General features: G+C 37.5%; 3 protein-coding genes across 10 annotated transcripts; all 3 read left to right on the forward strand.

Annotated features, from left to right (window-relative positions):
• The first annotated feature begins 15 nt into the window (after positions 1–15).
• LOC125221072 (pectinesterase-like) lies at positions 16–1,013 on the forward strand. The gene has a single exon (XM_048123202.1). It carries the CDS (start codon positions 16–18, stop codon positions 718–720), a length of 705 nt encoding a protein of 234 aa, XP_047979159.1. The 3' UTR covers positions 721–1,013.
• A 653-nt stretch (positions 1,014–1,666) lies between these two features.
• Positions 1,667–2,671, forward strand: LOC125221073 (putative disease resistance RPP13-like protein 3). Its single transcript, XM_048123203.1, has one exon. It carries the CDS (start codon positions 1,667–1,669, stop codon positions 2,669–2,671), a length of 1,005 nt encoding a protein of 334 aa, XP_047979160.1.
• Positions 2,672–12,531: 9,860 nt separating this feature from the next.
• Positions 12,532–14,470, forward strand: LOC125222682. Of its 8 annotated transcripts, XM_048125428.1 has the most exons (5): positions 12,540–13,294; positions 13,373–13,712; positions 13,798–13,860; positions 13,964–14,013; positions 14,122–14,470. In XM_048125428.1, the coding sequence occupies exons 2-5, from the start codon at positions 13,575–13,577 to the stop codon at positions 14,189–14,191; spliced, it is 321 nt and encodes a 106-aa protein (XP_047981385.1). In that variant the 5' UTR covers positions 12,540–13,294; positions 13,373–13,574; the 3' UTR covers positions 14,192–14,470. The 8 variants fall into 8 exon arrangements, 4 of the variants coding, with proteins under 4 accessions (XP_047981385.1, XP_047981384.1, XP_047981387.1 ...); XR_007176602.1 differs by having other exon boundaries at positions 12,538–13,622; positions 13,827–13,860; positions 13,964–14,045; XM_048125427.1 differs by having other exon boundaries at positions 12,540–13,712.
• Positions 14,471–14,718: the final 248 nt, after the last annotated feature.

A 14,718-nucleotide genomic window follows, 5' to 3' on the forward strand; every position in this document is an offset into this window, starting at 1 on the left:
TTACTATTTGATTGTATGAATATAGTCGTGAACGGAAGAGGCTTCATTGCCAAGGACATCGGGATCGAGAACACAGCGGGCCCTAGCGGTCACCAGGCAGTGGCGGTGAGAGCATCAGGTGACGTGGGCATCTTCTTCAACGTGCACATGGACGGGTATCAAGACACCCTCTATTCCCATGTCCAGCGCCAGTTGTTCAGGGAGTGCCGGATCAGCGGCACTGTTGACTTTATCTTCGGAAACGCTATCTCTGTGTTCCAGAAGTGTGAGCTGGTGGTGCGGAAGCCGAACCCCAACCAGGCCTGCATGGTCACCGCCCAGGGACGCAACGAGAAGAACCTCACTGGGATTATTATCATCCAAGGCTGCAACTTCACTGCGGAGAAGGACTACCTTGATGCTCAGCCTCCCTTCAAGTCTTACCTCGGCCGCCCGTGGAAGGTTCTATCCAGGACGGTCATCATGCACAGCACCATTGACGGCTTCATATCTCCTGATGGCTGGTCTCCATGGGAGGGGACCGTCGGCTTGGATACCCTCTTCTACGTCGAGTATAAGAACACTGGGCCCGGCTCCGATCTCTCCAAACGTGTCACCTGGCCTGGTATAAAGCAGTTTGCCAATGATGAAGAAGCAAAGGCATATACTCCCCTCGTACATTTTATTGAAGATGGATGGATCCTTGACAGTGGAGTTCCTTTCGCTCCCGAATTCCTCTAACTTCAATTCTACTAAATTTTCTTTTCGTTTATTATTAGCTACGTACAATCAAATCAACGGATTGGATTGTGTTTTAATTTAGGTACTACTACTACTAGCTTTTCCACTTGTCCTAGTCGTTTTAATGTTTTCATTATTTTCTATTTCAAACTATGGGTTTGTGTTATTTGTCTATCGATATCTAATTGTTTGGATTTCATAGCTGTACGTTTTATTAAATAGCAGTAGTAGGGAAAGTAAATCCCTGAAATTTACTCCCTCATCTCCGAATAAGAGTTACTAATTTTCATTTTGGTCCGTCTCAATTAAAAGTAGCACTTTATTTTTACCATAAATAGTAAGTAGGTTCCACATTCCACTAACTTATTTCACTCACATTTTATTATAAAATCAATATAAAAAAGTAGGAGTACTTGTTTCATCTATTTTCTCTAATCAAATCAAGTTAACTAAATATGTTCTTTCTGCTCTCATTTATTTGAATCATTTCATTACAATTGAATCATTTTCTTTTTTTTCCCTAACACTTAATCTCTTTCACTCACGTATTTTACTCAATCATTACTTATTTTATTTTATTTTTCTCCTACTTTATTACAACGATACTTAAATCACTGAATATCCACACTAATATATTCTAATGCATATAGAACCCATCGAATCTCAATTATTGAGCATCTAATGATAAATTCAATTTTAAAAAAAAACATGAGCCAAATAGTCAACGGACATTAATCTGACTCTGTCGATTCAACTCAGCTATAGACTATTTCATTACCTATTTAATTAGTAGGAAGAATACTTCATAACAATTAAATAAATAATAGAAAAAATAGAGCAAATTGTATAAGATTAGTCAAAATAGAATCAGCATCTGTTACTTATTTGAAAACTCACAACAACAGTAGTCATCAACATCCTCCCCAATCCCTCTTTCTCTCTGAGTATGGCAACTTATGCCGCTCTTGTTTCCCTTGCTCAAACTACAACCTTTGATACAAATCATGCCATATCTGACTTTTCTATCAATGCAAAAGAAAACATTAGATCAATCCGCGAGTATGTCATCACCACCTTGCTTACCTTTCTCGAAGATTATCCAGAGAGAACCAACCGTTGGGAAGCCAAGCTGAGGGACATAGCTCAGAAAATTGAAGATATGATCGAACAATTTATGTATTATGGAGGGAAGGAAACATCAACAAGCTTCACTTTTGAAAAGGAGCTAAAAAATGTAACGCTAAACTTCAGTTTATTTGTTGGAGATGTGATGGACGAGCGACCTTCTTACTCATCTCTTTCTCTCTCATCATCATCATCAGAAGCATCAAGAGTTCCACCTACTACGAACGGCGCGGCGGTTGGCTTAGATGAAGATGTGATGACAATAAAGGAGCTTCTTTGTGGGAGGCTCTCATTTAAACTCCAAGTCATGCCCATATTAGGAATGGGTGGCATTGGTAAGACCACTCTAGCTAGAACTGTTTATGACGATCCATTAATCACACATCATTTTGATATTTGTGTTTGGCTTACAATATCACAAGATTACAATGCACAGAAAGTTCGTTTAAGTCTTGTGGATTCGATTAAAATTATGGAGGAACATATGCCTAGATTAGAGATGGATGATATTTCAATATTGATGAAGAAAGCTTATAAAAAGTTAAAAGGTTGGAGGTATCTCATGGTAATGGATGATGTGTGGAGCACAAAGGTTTGGGATGATATAAGGAATGTATTTCCGGATGATGCTAATGGAAGTCGAATCATGATTACCACAAGACTAGAAGATCTAGCCGTTTATCCGAACTCTACTTGTGCTCCTCATAAGATGAGGTTCATGAGTGGCTCTCAAAGTTGGGATTTGTTTAAGGGAAAGGTGTTTGCAGACAGCAATTGCCCACCAGAATTGGAGTATGTGATACGCTCGGATCTTGCACTGTTTTAAGGCCTTTATTTGGTCTGTTTTTAATGTCTAAATCGCATTTCATGTCCATATTTTGCATATTTTTATCTATTTTGGTATTTTGACATGTTTTGTGAGAATTGTGCATATTTGAGCCAAAAACAAGGAAAAGGTCGAAGTTGGAAGTCTGGAGCGTTCAAACCGTCCAGGGTCCGCTGCACCATGCGTAGCGACCACTGGAGCCTAGCGACCCGCTCCGGAGAAAGTTGTGCTAAAAATCTGAAGATGCCCAGCGACCGTTGGGGAGTGCGTAGCGACCGCTCGAGTAGTTCCCAGAGCTACTGGACTAATTTGCAGTGACCACTACCCAAAATGGCAGAAGCTACGGACAACACACAGCGACCGCTGGCCAAGGTGCAGTGGTCCGCTGCGAAAACGCGGCGCACGAGTTGACCTATTTTCTCTCCAAATTTTACCAAAATTAGCCACCTTTTTTCCTTCTACTAGTAGGATTCGAACCATTCCCTATAAATACCCCCTCAAATCTCTTCATTCATACCTTACTTTCATCATCTTTTTGCCTCATAATTCTAGAGCATAAAATTGAGAGAGTTCTTCACTGTGCAAGAGGTTGGAGATGGAATCAAGCGAAGATCAAGGCTACAAGGATTCTACCTTTGGATTTTATTGTTTTTAGTTCTTATGTTCACTTTTTCCCTCCATTCTATGTTTTTAGATTATTTTACCATGTGTAACTAAATTCATAGGATTCTAGGGATGTGTTAGTAACGACTTTGTTTATACAATTCTTTTTTCTATTTAATATTCGTTCTGTTTTTACTTCGTTTCTTCCTTAAGTTGTTCTGTAATACTTCATGTTTGAGTGACACATTCGATGAAGATTTAATATAACTTGCTACATAATCGTAAGAGGAGGTTGGCGAGTTAGATCCACACTACAATTAGCTTTCCTTAAAACGACACTATTAATTGAGAGTGAGGACTTTACAAGGGTCTTAGGAGCTTTTAGGAGTTACGAATCTAGAATTGACAACCCTAGTGTTAGTAATCTACGCTTGTACCACATGGGCATAACTAGTATGACTCGTTCTATCAAAGTATAAACTGTGCTAGGGTATTGTAGTTGGAATTTGTATAACCATAACTGTGAACCCACATCCCTGGAATTCTCTTATATCTCATTACTTTATCTATATTATTTGTTGCAATCAGTGGGTTTACTGCTTTCAGTTTCCTTGTTTTCTAAAAAGCTTTCAAAATCCTTGGTTCTCCAAATAGTAAAAGAAGCTTAGTAGAAGGTATCCAGTCGGTGATTTTATTCTCCGTGTTCGATAACCCGATACTGAGGTTTAGCTATACTAGATGCAGGTATTTTTAGTGATAATAAAAAGTGCATCAGTATGTTGGGGAAAAGATTGCGGGAAGTTGTAGAGGACTACCCCTTGCCATTGACGTGGTTGATGGATTCTTGTTGTTGATAGGAATCAATCTACTTGGAAGAAAGTTACAAAAAATGTGAAAATTCCAATTGTTAGTGAAGGGTTGGAGGGGATTCTATCTTTAAGTTACACTCACTTGTCTCATCATTTGAGGCCGTGTTTTCTATTTATGGCAATGTTTCGTGAAGATGAAAGCATACGTGCTTCAATGCTTATTAGATTATGGTTAGCCAATGGCTTCTTAACGCATCAAAACAGATGCAACAAAAGTATGGTAGAGCATGCAGATGAATTTTTGGAGGATCTAGTCAAGAGAAATGTTTTACTTGTGACCAGTAGAAAGAGTGGTGGGAAAATCAAGCGTTGCATCCTCCATGATATGGTACGAGAGTGATAAGGCCAATTTCATGCATCGGTTATGGGGTAAATTCAGTGATTTCCAGGGTCTAACACATGTTTTAAGTCAGGTTGTGTAGAGAAAATCCGCCAGATCAAGGAAATGAAGGAAAAATCTGTAAAGCGGAGGAAAGAAGCGGAAAAAGGAGCAAAGAGCAAAAATTTTCCGGACGGAGGAAACTACAAAGAAAAAGGCAAAATGGAGAATTCGAAGAAGAGTCTAGAAGGCCAACTCCCCGTCTATAAATACTGGAGCATACATCAAAGAACATCATCATCTACACCACTTTCACGCTCCAGCTCTTAGCTCACTTTCTCATATAGTTTTCTCTACACACACTGCACGCAATGGGGTAATTCTAAGGGGTTTTGTCTTGTTTGTCGTCTGAATATTGTGTAACAACGTCCTCATGGGGGGCGAAGAAACAATTTGTCTTTTAATTTTTGTTTTTGTGTTGTTTATACCGAGACTTCGCTGTTCGAAGCTTGGCGATCGTTGAATCTGAATTGAATTCTGAATATTCTCGCTATGGAAGTTTATGTTTCGATTCTGTTTCCGTTTTATGTTGGTTTCTGTTGTTTATTTGCTTTGGATGCTTTTCGCACTTGATTTGTTGGTTTGAAGTTGAGTTGTTGTTTAATCGTTGTTGATCGGAGTGAATCTGTTGAATCGGAGTTGACGAGGATGAATTTTGTTGTTGGTGCATTCGGATTGCTTGGATCCGGAGTGGATTGAGCATCCGACGTTTAGATCTGAACAGGGTGATGGAATTCTGCATGGTTATGATGTTTAGTTTCTGTTCTTTCGTTTACTTCATCTAGTAGTTGTAGATCTCCTCTATTTTCCGGTTAATCGCAATTTCCGACGACCGATTTGGTATGCTCTGTTCCGATCTGGTTTGTTGCTCTGTTTTCTACATGTTTATGTTTAGATTGTTGGAAGAGATGAAGATCGTTGTTAGTTAGAGTCAGAATTTCGTTGCTGCAGCTTTTCATCCGTACTATTTCTGTTTTGGGAAAATGGTCCCCACTGCATGTTTTCGTTTGCTTAGTTGTTTTAGGAAGCCCGTTCACTAGGTCTAGTAAATTTCAGTTGTTGAGTTCTACTCTCTGTTTAATTTCTATTTCATCATGAATGCTTGCATCGTATTTTCCGTTTCCTAGGTCTAGCTGTTAGATAACTCTACATTTTTCCAAGTCTAGTAGTTAAAGTTCTCAACCCAAATTTGCGTGGCAGCAGCCAACCCTGTATTTTCCCAAGTCCTCTAGATTCTTACTCGCATCCTATCCTTCTCTGTGGGATCGATCCTTTGCTTCTCCATACTAATTAATAGTGTAGTGGGTTGAGGTTTTTGATAGTTGATTGAGAGTGAGTCCAACGACCCGAATCTTCCGTGTTTATGATCTCCTAGACCTTGTGATCTAGTGAATCCTCTTAACCTGAAAGTTGTGAGATACCTGATATGTACTGTGCTCTCAGCCTGACCATCAGAGAGTTATGCATAAGAAAAGCCCACGTTGAGAGGTTTCTTCGTGTTATCGACAATCAAGTTGTTCCAGAAAGCATGATAAATGAGCGACGCATCAGTGTGTGGTGTACTAATTTTGATGACATTCGGTGTCCAACCATTCATACCATGTTATGCTTCAAAACCCAAAGTTCCTCTACCTTAACGACCTTTCTAGGACGTTTTAGATCGCTTAGAATATTGGACGCTGCAAGCGGAAATTCTGAAAAGCTCTCAACACAAGTATTTGAGTTGTTTCATTTAAGGTATCTAACTTTAATTTGTTCTTCTAGTATTCCCCCAGCTATATCTAATCTTGTGAATCTTCAACTCTTAATCATTCTTCCTACTTCTCAAACCATATCTAGAAGGAAAATATATTTGAGAACTAGTAATACTTATTTCTCTCTGCCATTGGAGATTTGGAGTATGCCTCAGTTAAGGCATCTTATTTCCCATTGTCCTTGTATCCTACCTCATCCCCCATATGGATCAAACCCACCTCTAGAAAATATCCAAACTGTTACTTGCATAAAAATCTTGTATGGACTTAAAAGTTCGTGCGAATGATACCAAATGTCAAAAGATTAGGACGTGTGTATGAAACTGATAAAAGGTGTAACCTCCGTCTTCTCGAGCATCTGCATCACCTTCAAAAGTTGGAACTATATGGGCTTGGTGGTTTTCCTTGGATGAGGTATAACCTATTTACTTTACCCAAGACACTTCAAAAGTTGACCTTGCATGGTGGCATATTTCTTTGGCAAGATATGAGTATTATTGGTTCATTTCCAAATCTGCAAGTGTTGAAGCTAAAATACCAATCCTCTGGTGGAACATGGGAAACAACTGATGAAGAATTTCCTGAGCAGAGATATTTGCTAATTGAGGATTCAGGTCTCCAACACTGGAAAACTGAGAGTAGTCACTTTCCAGGACTGAAGTGCCTAGTGCTTCGTTACTGTCGGGATTTAATGGAGATTCCACAAGATATAGGAAATGTACCACACTGGAATTGATTGAAGTGGATCCTAATAACAATTCTCTCATGGAATCAGCGAAGAAGGAAGATGAGGATCAACAAAGCTATGGAAATTATGATCTTCGTGTTCATGTCTCCTATTATTGAAGAGGTTAGATTTATATGTAGCCTTGAACAACACTAATTCTTATGTAACATATATATGAACATGACTAGCATTTGGAATTCCATGTTATCTTGTATACTATAATGTAATTTATATTTTGGACATCATAGACACATTGTTGACCGACATGTATATTGTCAAAGCTGAAACCAAACATGGAACACCCTTTCCTTTCATTATCTGCATGCATTATATTTAAGCGTGTTTTTCCATAACCAAAAATACGAATAAAATTATTGGTTTCGGAAAAACACACTAGAATACAATGCATGCAGATAATGAAAGGAAAGGGTGTTCCATGTTCGGTTTCAGCTTAGACAATATATATGTTGGTCAACAATTTGTCTATGATGTCCAAAATATAGATTACAATGAAATATTTCATCAATGTTTCAAAATATTTTCTTTCATCATTGAAATTTGTCGTATTCTTATTGTAGAGGCTGCGGTGTTAGCGGAGAAATTCAAGGTTGGCCTAGAAGATTTGGATCGCACACGTATGTTGAACTGAAGTTCTATTCTCCTTAAGTTGGATTTTATGTACACATAGTTGAATAATTTTTAAAGACCATCTCGTGTGGCATCGTTGATATTTGCAAGTCTTGGCTCTTTGGGAGATTTAGCTAGGCTGCAAAATGAGCAAGAAGAAAAGTAGGTTTTCTTTCTACACATTGCCTCATTCTAATTCTTGGTATTGATTTGCATTTCTAGTTTGTATATTTGTTTGGAAGCATTACTTGGATTTGACTATGGTTTGGATATCAGCTTTACTCTTTTTTATGCAAGGAACTCTTATTTTAGTATTGAGTAGTACCCCCATCCAAAAAATAATAGACTAATTTTACTATTTTGGGTGTCCACCAAAATTACACCTTTTAACTCTTTTTACCTAGAGGTTTGTCTTTAAATGGCGAGTTTACAATTATCTTTTCTGAAATATTAGCGAACTGATAATTTTTAGTTTTTTATGCGAAGAAAAATGGAGGTAAATGTATAAACTAAGTAACAAAGGGTTATGCATATAGTATCCAATCTACAACTACGACCAATTCTACACCATTAGATCTTAAAATGAGTGGATGAAATTAAAGCTCACGTATTTCAATAAATTGTAAATAAAATAGCAACAGAATGGTAAAATAGTCAATATGTTATAAGATAATAATTTTCATGGTTTTTTTATATCAACATGGTATTACAAATATCAACACAGTGGCATGAGAATCTCAACACAAATACCAGGAAACATCAACATAGTTTTATTAATATTGTACATGCATTATATTGAGATTGTTAGATGCATTTATTGATATAAAATCAGTTTATCAACATATACGAAAATTGAAATAAAAATTATAAAATTTCATCATCCGATCATCGTCGGAACATGTGCAATTGAGATCTCATTAGAATCCATGACATTACCTTTAATTTGATATATTTTTTACGAAAAAATAATTTAAATCAAGAGAGTTACGTAAATTTAAAATTTTAAGATGATTTTGATGAGAGAGAATGTGATTAATTTTAACTACTCCCTCCGTCCCACAAAAGATATCACACTTGTGGGACGGGATTTTAGTAGGTTTTATTTTGTGTGTTAAATGGAGAGAGAAAATATTATTTTTATATTCATGTGAGAGAGAACTTTTTCCAAAAATGGAAATGTGACATCTTTTGTGGGACGGAGGGAGTATCATTTATAAGAATTGACATGAATACCCTTTAAGTTTGTTTAATAATTTTATTATGTGCATTATTTCAACCACTAGATGTTCTAATCTAATAGCTAAAATTAGGTCTTAATTTGTGATTGTGAATTAGTTAGCAATTAATCATAATACTGAAAGTTTAGCTAAGCAGAGTAATGTTTTATGCACATGCAAATCCTCTCTGCTTCTATATATGTATAAGTTAGAAAACCATAATATATAAAAGCATAACCTACATTCGACTAGAAGGGCTAGAAGAAAACAACCAAAAGAACTAGAAGAAAGTTTTGTGATTATAATTCGACACTAAAGTAAGTTTTTGGTAAAATAGGAATTGTATTGCAAGTTCTAATGCGACAAAGGAAATTGACGAATCATTATTGTGCTCTAAAATTCAATGGAAGGTGAAGATAAAAAATGAAGTACGAAGTGATTAATGAGTGACAAATATTTTCGATACAAGTTGATTACGTAAATTCTGTTGAAAATATAATTTGCATTCATGAATCTCAATGAAGAGACATGTACCTTCTTATAGAGTCATGTATTTTGATGAAGAGTCATGTACTTTGATGAAGAGCCATATATCTTCTTGAAGAGTCATGTACCTTGATGAATAGTCATGTATCCTATTGAAGAGTCATGTATGTATCTATAAATACCATTGTAATCTCTACCATTTAATTCACTAAAAAGAATCATTCAATAAAAATATCATATTCACTATTTAGTGAAATATATTTATATCCGTATTTTCTCCAAATATCAAAGTGCCGCAGCACATTATTGATTCTCATACCCAACAAATTGTGGTATCTAGAGCCTTGTTATTTAACATGACATCAAGTATTTCCATGTTTCCTTATACTCCAAATCAAGTTCCTATATTCGAAGAAAGCACTTCGATCACTGGGGTAATCAAATGGAGACTATATTTTTGTCTCAAGATCTATGGGATATTGTGGAAGATGGATTTCCAAAACAAAAACAAATTAATGGAGAGGCATGAAGCCTAAATCAACAAAATGACTTCAAGAAAAATATGAAGAGAGATGCACGTGCCTCGAGATTCATTCAACAAGGGCTGAGCAAATCCATATATCCAAGGATTCACAGTGTCAAACGCTCCAATGAAGCTTGGAATATATTGAATGAAGGATTTCACGGCAATGACAACGTCTACCAAACTATAATCTCTAGGGAGAGAGTTTGATAATTTATCAAAGAAAGATGGTGAAACCATGCAAATCTATCTTACCCGAGTTGCTAAGATCGTGAATCAAATTAGAAGTCTTGGAGAAGTAATTGAAGAAAAGAAAACAGTTCAAAAAGTCCTTCGAAGTCTTCTACAAAAATATGATTACAATGTTGCCACTATCGAACATGAAGAAAGAATTGGAAGGTCTTCAAATCAGCCTCAAGGCCAAGCATTTGGGTCGAGGAATTTTTCAAACCTATAACAACAACAAAGCAAAAGAAATTCATAGGACAAACATTTCAAAATAATGGTGGATCATTCCAAGGAAGAGGAGGAGATCAATTGAGAAATTCTAGTCTTTATTGCAAAATTTGCAAAAAGAATAATCATAACACAAATGAGTGCTATTTCAAGTGAAAAAATTGCGAGAATTCAAATAATTCCCAAAGGGATTGCTACCATCAAAAGGAAGAAGGGAAGCAAAATAAAGCACAGTTTTCTAATGACAAAGCTGAACAACTGTTCTCTTGTATGATTTCTAAACATCAATTACAAGAGAAATTGTACATGGATAGCGATTGCAGCAATCACATGAGAAAATATATGATCTTTGATGAAACAACATCAAGGGACTGGGAAGACTAATCAATTGAGCATCTATCTCAAGATGATTTTTATGAATCATCAAATATAGACGATGAAGCAGAACATGGCGTTCCTCAACCTCAAAGTCCAAATCCTACTCTACAAAGTCCTCATGTTGCAAATTTAAGTCCAGAATCTCCAATAAGAAAGACTCGTTCATTACGAGAAATATATGAGGTATTCGAATTTTTTCTTTATACTAGTGAGCCGGGAAATTTTAAAGTTGCAAATAGCAAAGAAATTTGGAGAAAAGCTACGAAGGAAGAAATTGCCATGATAGAAAAGAACAACACTTGGGAGTTGGTCGATAAACCAATGCATAAAGATGTCATTGGATTGAAATGGGTCTATCAAACAAAATATGAAGAAGACGGAAGTATTCAATAACACAAAGCCAGACTTGTGGCAAAGGGTTACTCGCAATAGGCAAGAATTGACTTCACATAAACTTTTGCACTAGCTGTGAGAATGGAGACTATTCGTGTTGTACTTGCAACTGCAAGTACAGCTTGAGCTTCAAATATTTCAACTTCTTTCACATATTTGATGCGTATCTTCTTTGTTCCTAGGAGTATTGATGCATATTTTCTCAAAGATGGTTTTCATCGAAGGCCCAATGAGCCTTCTTTATATGTGAAAAAGAGAATAAAGATATCATGATTGTTTGCAGGGTAATGATAAAATGCAAACTCTATATATTGTACAAACTTCAAACTCTTCAACACAGTATCAACAAGCTTCAAGTATCAACACGGTGTAAAATTTCAAGATTTTGATGTCAACACAAAGTTAATACAATGTCAATAAAATGTCAAACACTGTGTTGACATATTTTGTTGCTATTATTTTGTCATATATTGACATTTTCTAACGGTCTAGATCATAGTTTGGAGTTTGTACAATATTTAGAGTTTGCATTTGATTACATCTCATTGTTTGCATCTATGTAAACCTTTATCATCTGTATGCTAGTAGCCATATAGATAAGATTATCTACATATATGCAAACAATCATGATATCATGATTCTCTTTTTTCACTTATAAAGAAGGCTCATTGGAACTTCGATGTAAACCATCTTTGAGAAACTATCCATCAATGCTGCTATTCTAGGCTCTTGGAGCTTGTTTAAGGCCATATATAGCTTTCTTCAATTCGTACACCTTGGCTTCTTCTTATTCAACACAAAAACCTTTAGGTTGTTCAACAAACACCTCTTCCTCTAGCTCTCCGTTTAGAAAAAGCCGACTTGACATGCTTTTCCTTGAAAACCTTGAATGTTTTCACAACATCTTCAGAAAGAAATCATTTTTCCTCTTATCAAGTTCTTTCATGAATAACTGAAAATTTTCTGGTAAGAACTTCTTTCTTACCTCATTGCTGCAGTTTATTCTTTCTTAAAATTTCTAGAAGAGTTCTAGATTTCTTGAATATTAATTAAATCAGTAGATTTAATGATTTAATTAAATTGGGGAAAATTATTCACTTAACTAGGGGGTGTTACCTCCTATGCCATTTATTTAAGTACTAAAAAAAATAGGCTCGAGGTCTATTCATCGTTAGCGTATCATAATTTCTTAAAATTAATCATTTGAGCACTCATACTAAATTCCGGAAAATTAGACTTATCCTCGTGGAAATAATTAGCGGACTATTATTTAATCCATAACATAGGAGAGTCCATGATTTAATTAAATTCTTAGTCCATGCTTTATTTAATTTGGTGGCCCAACCTATAAAAAAAATGCAGCCCAACCAAAACTAAAGAGGCCCAACAAAATAAAAATAAAAATAAGGGAGGCCCAAATACTCCCTCTTCTCAAAACTATCGGCCTCTCCCTCTAAACACAATCCCCAAATCAACACACACACTAACCCTAAAATTAGAGGAGAAATCGGTGGCTCCACAATCTTCTTCCTCCCGATTCCTCGCCGGACTCCACCGGCGTATACTCCCTCCTCCCCTGATTCTCTCTCTCAACCCCTCTTTCTTCTCAACTTAAGTCAAAAATCCCTAATTCAGAGGCTCAATTCCTCTCCCTCTCTCCTGTGTCCGTTCGCCATCAATCGGTCACCGGAAATTTTCCGGTGTTCTCGGATCATTCCCCAACCGGCGACTGCTCTTCCTGCACGGCTCTCCCTATCTCTCTCTCATAATCCTCACTCACTGTGCTCCACGCCGAGCTACACTTGGTCTTCCTCTCCCGGCGGAATCGTCGCTGCCATCGCCGCCTCTCCCTCGCAGCGATGCCGCCACTGTACTCGGCACCCGACGCCGTCTTCTTCTTCAGGCAGCGCCGCCGTAGCAGCGCCATCGTTGCCCGCCTCTCTCGCGGCGTCAGGTTCAGGACCAACGAGCAGCAGCGCCGGCTTCTCCCCTTTTCTCACAGCATCGGTCCCTTCGAGCTGCCCGGGTTCGGTCCCCGTCGGAGCTGCCGTATCACTGCCCTGTCTGTCGGGCTCTTCTGCCGCCTCTAGCAGCGTGCTGTGCAGCTGCTGCCCGGTGCAGCCCTGCCCCCTACTCTAAGCTAAGTTTCTTCCATCCTATTCTTAGCTTACTTAGTTGGGGTTTTAGGGCAGCAACTATGTGGAATTAGAGGTTTTGAAAAAAAAATTATGTGTTACTGGAATGAGCTTGGTATTTGGGGCTAAAGTGTTGATTCTTTAATTATTGAAGCTTGCTACTGTTGTGAGGTTCCTAAGGCCACGATTCTATGTTCTTGAGCCTAGCATGATGTTCGAAACAAAAGCAGAGGGTGTGCTAGTGTTTTACCTTGACTTGGGTGAATCCTTGATGATTGTGGCTGATCCTAAGCTTCTTGTTACTCCTTGCTCCTCATGCTAGCCTCCTCATACTTTGTGGTGAAGTTGGGATCGAGATGGTGTTGTTGTTCTATGCTCATCCTCTTGAAGCTGCGGCTGCCTTGGTAAAAACAGTTCTTAAAACCTCAGCTCCTTTCCTCTCAACCTTGCTATGTTGCTGGAAAAAGTTTGAAAGTGTAGGAGAGTGTTCAAAGGTGGTGTGGAGGATTTTATAGGCACGAATGTGTACTCATGTAGCCTTAATTGGGGCTGTTGAAATTCTTTGTTATTTTCCTGCAGCAAATCTCCCTTATCTTTGATTTTTGCAGTAACTTTAACAGAGTTTGGTGGTATACCAAGGAGGTAAGGACTATGCATTTATGTTATTTGTAGTACTAGGTATTTGGCTGTTTTCTTCATCTTGTTCTCATATGGCCACCTAGTGACCGGTACATAAACATTTCAGGTGCTGCCATATGGTGTGGAGGATTTTCAGAAATTGACTTGCCCTCTTTGGTGAATTTTTGGTCTCCTATTGTCAAAGAAGGGTTGTTTCTTTTCTTCTAATAGTAGTTCCTTAATTTCCCTTGTTTCTTAGCAATTAACACTTGTTTTATCTTGCAGGTTGGTAGAGGACTTGGGCTGCCCAGCTGTTGTCCTCGACGGGCTTGCTGCCTCGGGCCCAATGGGCTGATTGGATAGGGTCGCGGTGGAGTGCGACTTGGGCTCGGGGGAAAGAAGAGGCCCAAAATGCAAGCAATAGCAAAATAGTTTCTTAAGCTCTAGGCCCATACTTGTGTATTTTGTAATATCACCCATTAATTCCTTTTTCTTAAACTCATAAACCCACATACATTTAATCATGTAAGTGGAAATGTAGTTTGGGACGTATACGAACGTTTTAGTCGTGAATGATATCTCTGTATTCGTTCTCGACATTTGCTAAGTTTCATATATATCTTAAATTGCTTTAGTTCGTTTGACTTTCACTTCAAAGTTTTGTTTCGCGAACTATCAACACTAAGCATCAGTAAGTAATGAGTTCTTATTTAAAACAACGAAGCAATAGAGTGAAGATTCTTTAGTTCGACATTAAACATCAACGAAAAGGATAATGAAAGAAGCGGGTATTACATTATTATTCTTATGAAATTTTCGTCCCTTCTCTTTTAAAGGAGGACGAAATTCTCTAATTTTCTCCTCCGTGAGGAATTTTCTGTC

The sequence above is a fragment of the Salvia hispanica genome, chromosome 4, assembly GCF_023119035.1.
Source record: "Salvia hispanica cultivar TCC Black 2014 chromosome 4, UniMelb_Shisp_WGS_1.0, whole genome shotgun sequence".
NCBI lineage: Eukaryota > Viridiplantae > Streptophyta > Magnoliopsida > Lamiales > Lamiaceae > Salvia > Salvia hispanica.

Excerpts from the sequence above, each read along its gene's own strand:
- LOC125222682 (XM_048125427.1), top strand. The coding sequence starts at position 13,575 with ATGGTGTTGTTGTTCTATGCTCATCCTCTTGAAGCTGCGGCTGCCTTG. Across the intron at positions 13,713-13,797 it reads GTGTAGGAGAGTGTTCAAAG|CAAATCTCCCTTATCTTTGA; the intron begins GTGGTGTGGAGG and ends ATTTTCCTGCAG. Across the intron at positions 13,861-13,963 it reads TTTGGTGGTATACCAAGGAG|GTGCTGCCATATGGTGTGGA; the intron begins GTAAGGACTATG and ends TAAACATTTCAG.
- LOC125221072 (XM_048123202.1), top strand. The coding sequence starts at position 16 with ATGAATATAGTCGTGAACGGAAGAGGCTTCATTGCCAAGGACATCGGG.
- LOC125221073 (XM_048123203.1), top strand. The coding sequence starts at position 1,667 with ATGGCAACTTATGCCGCTCTTGTTTCCCTTGCTCAAACTACAACCTTT.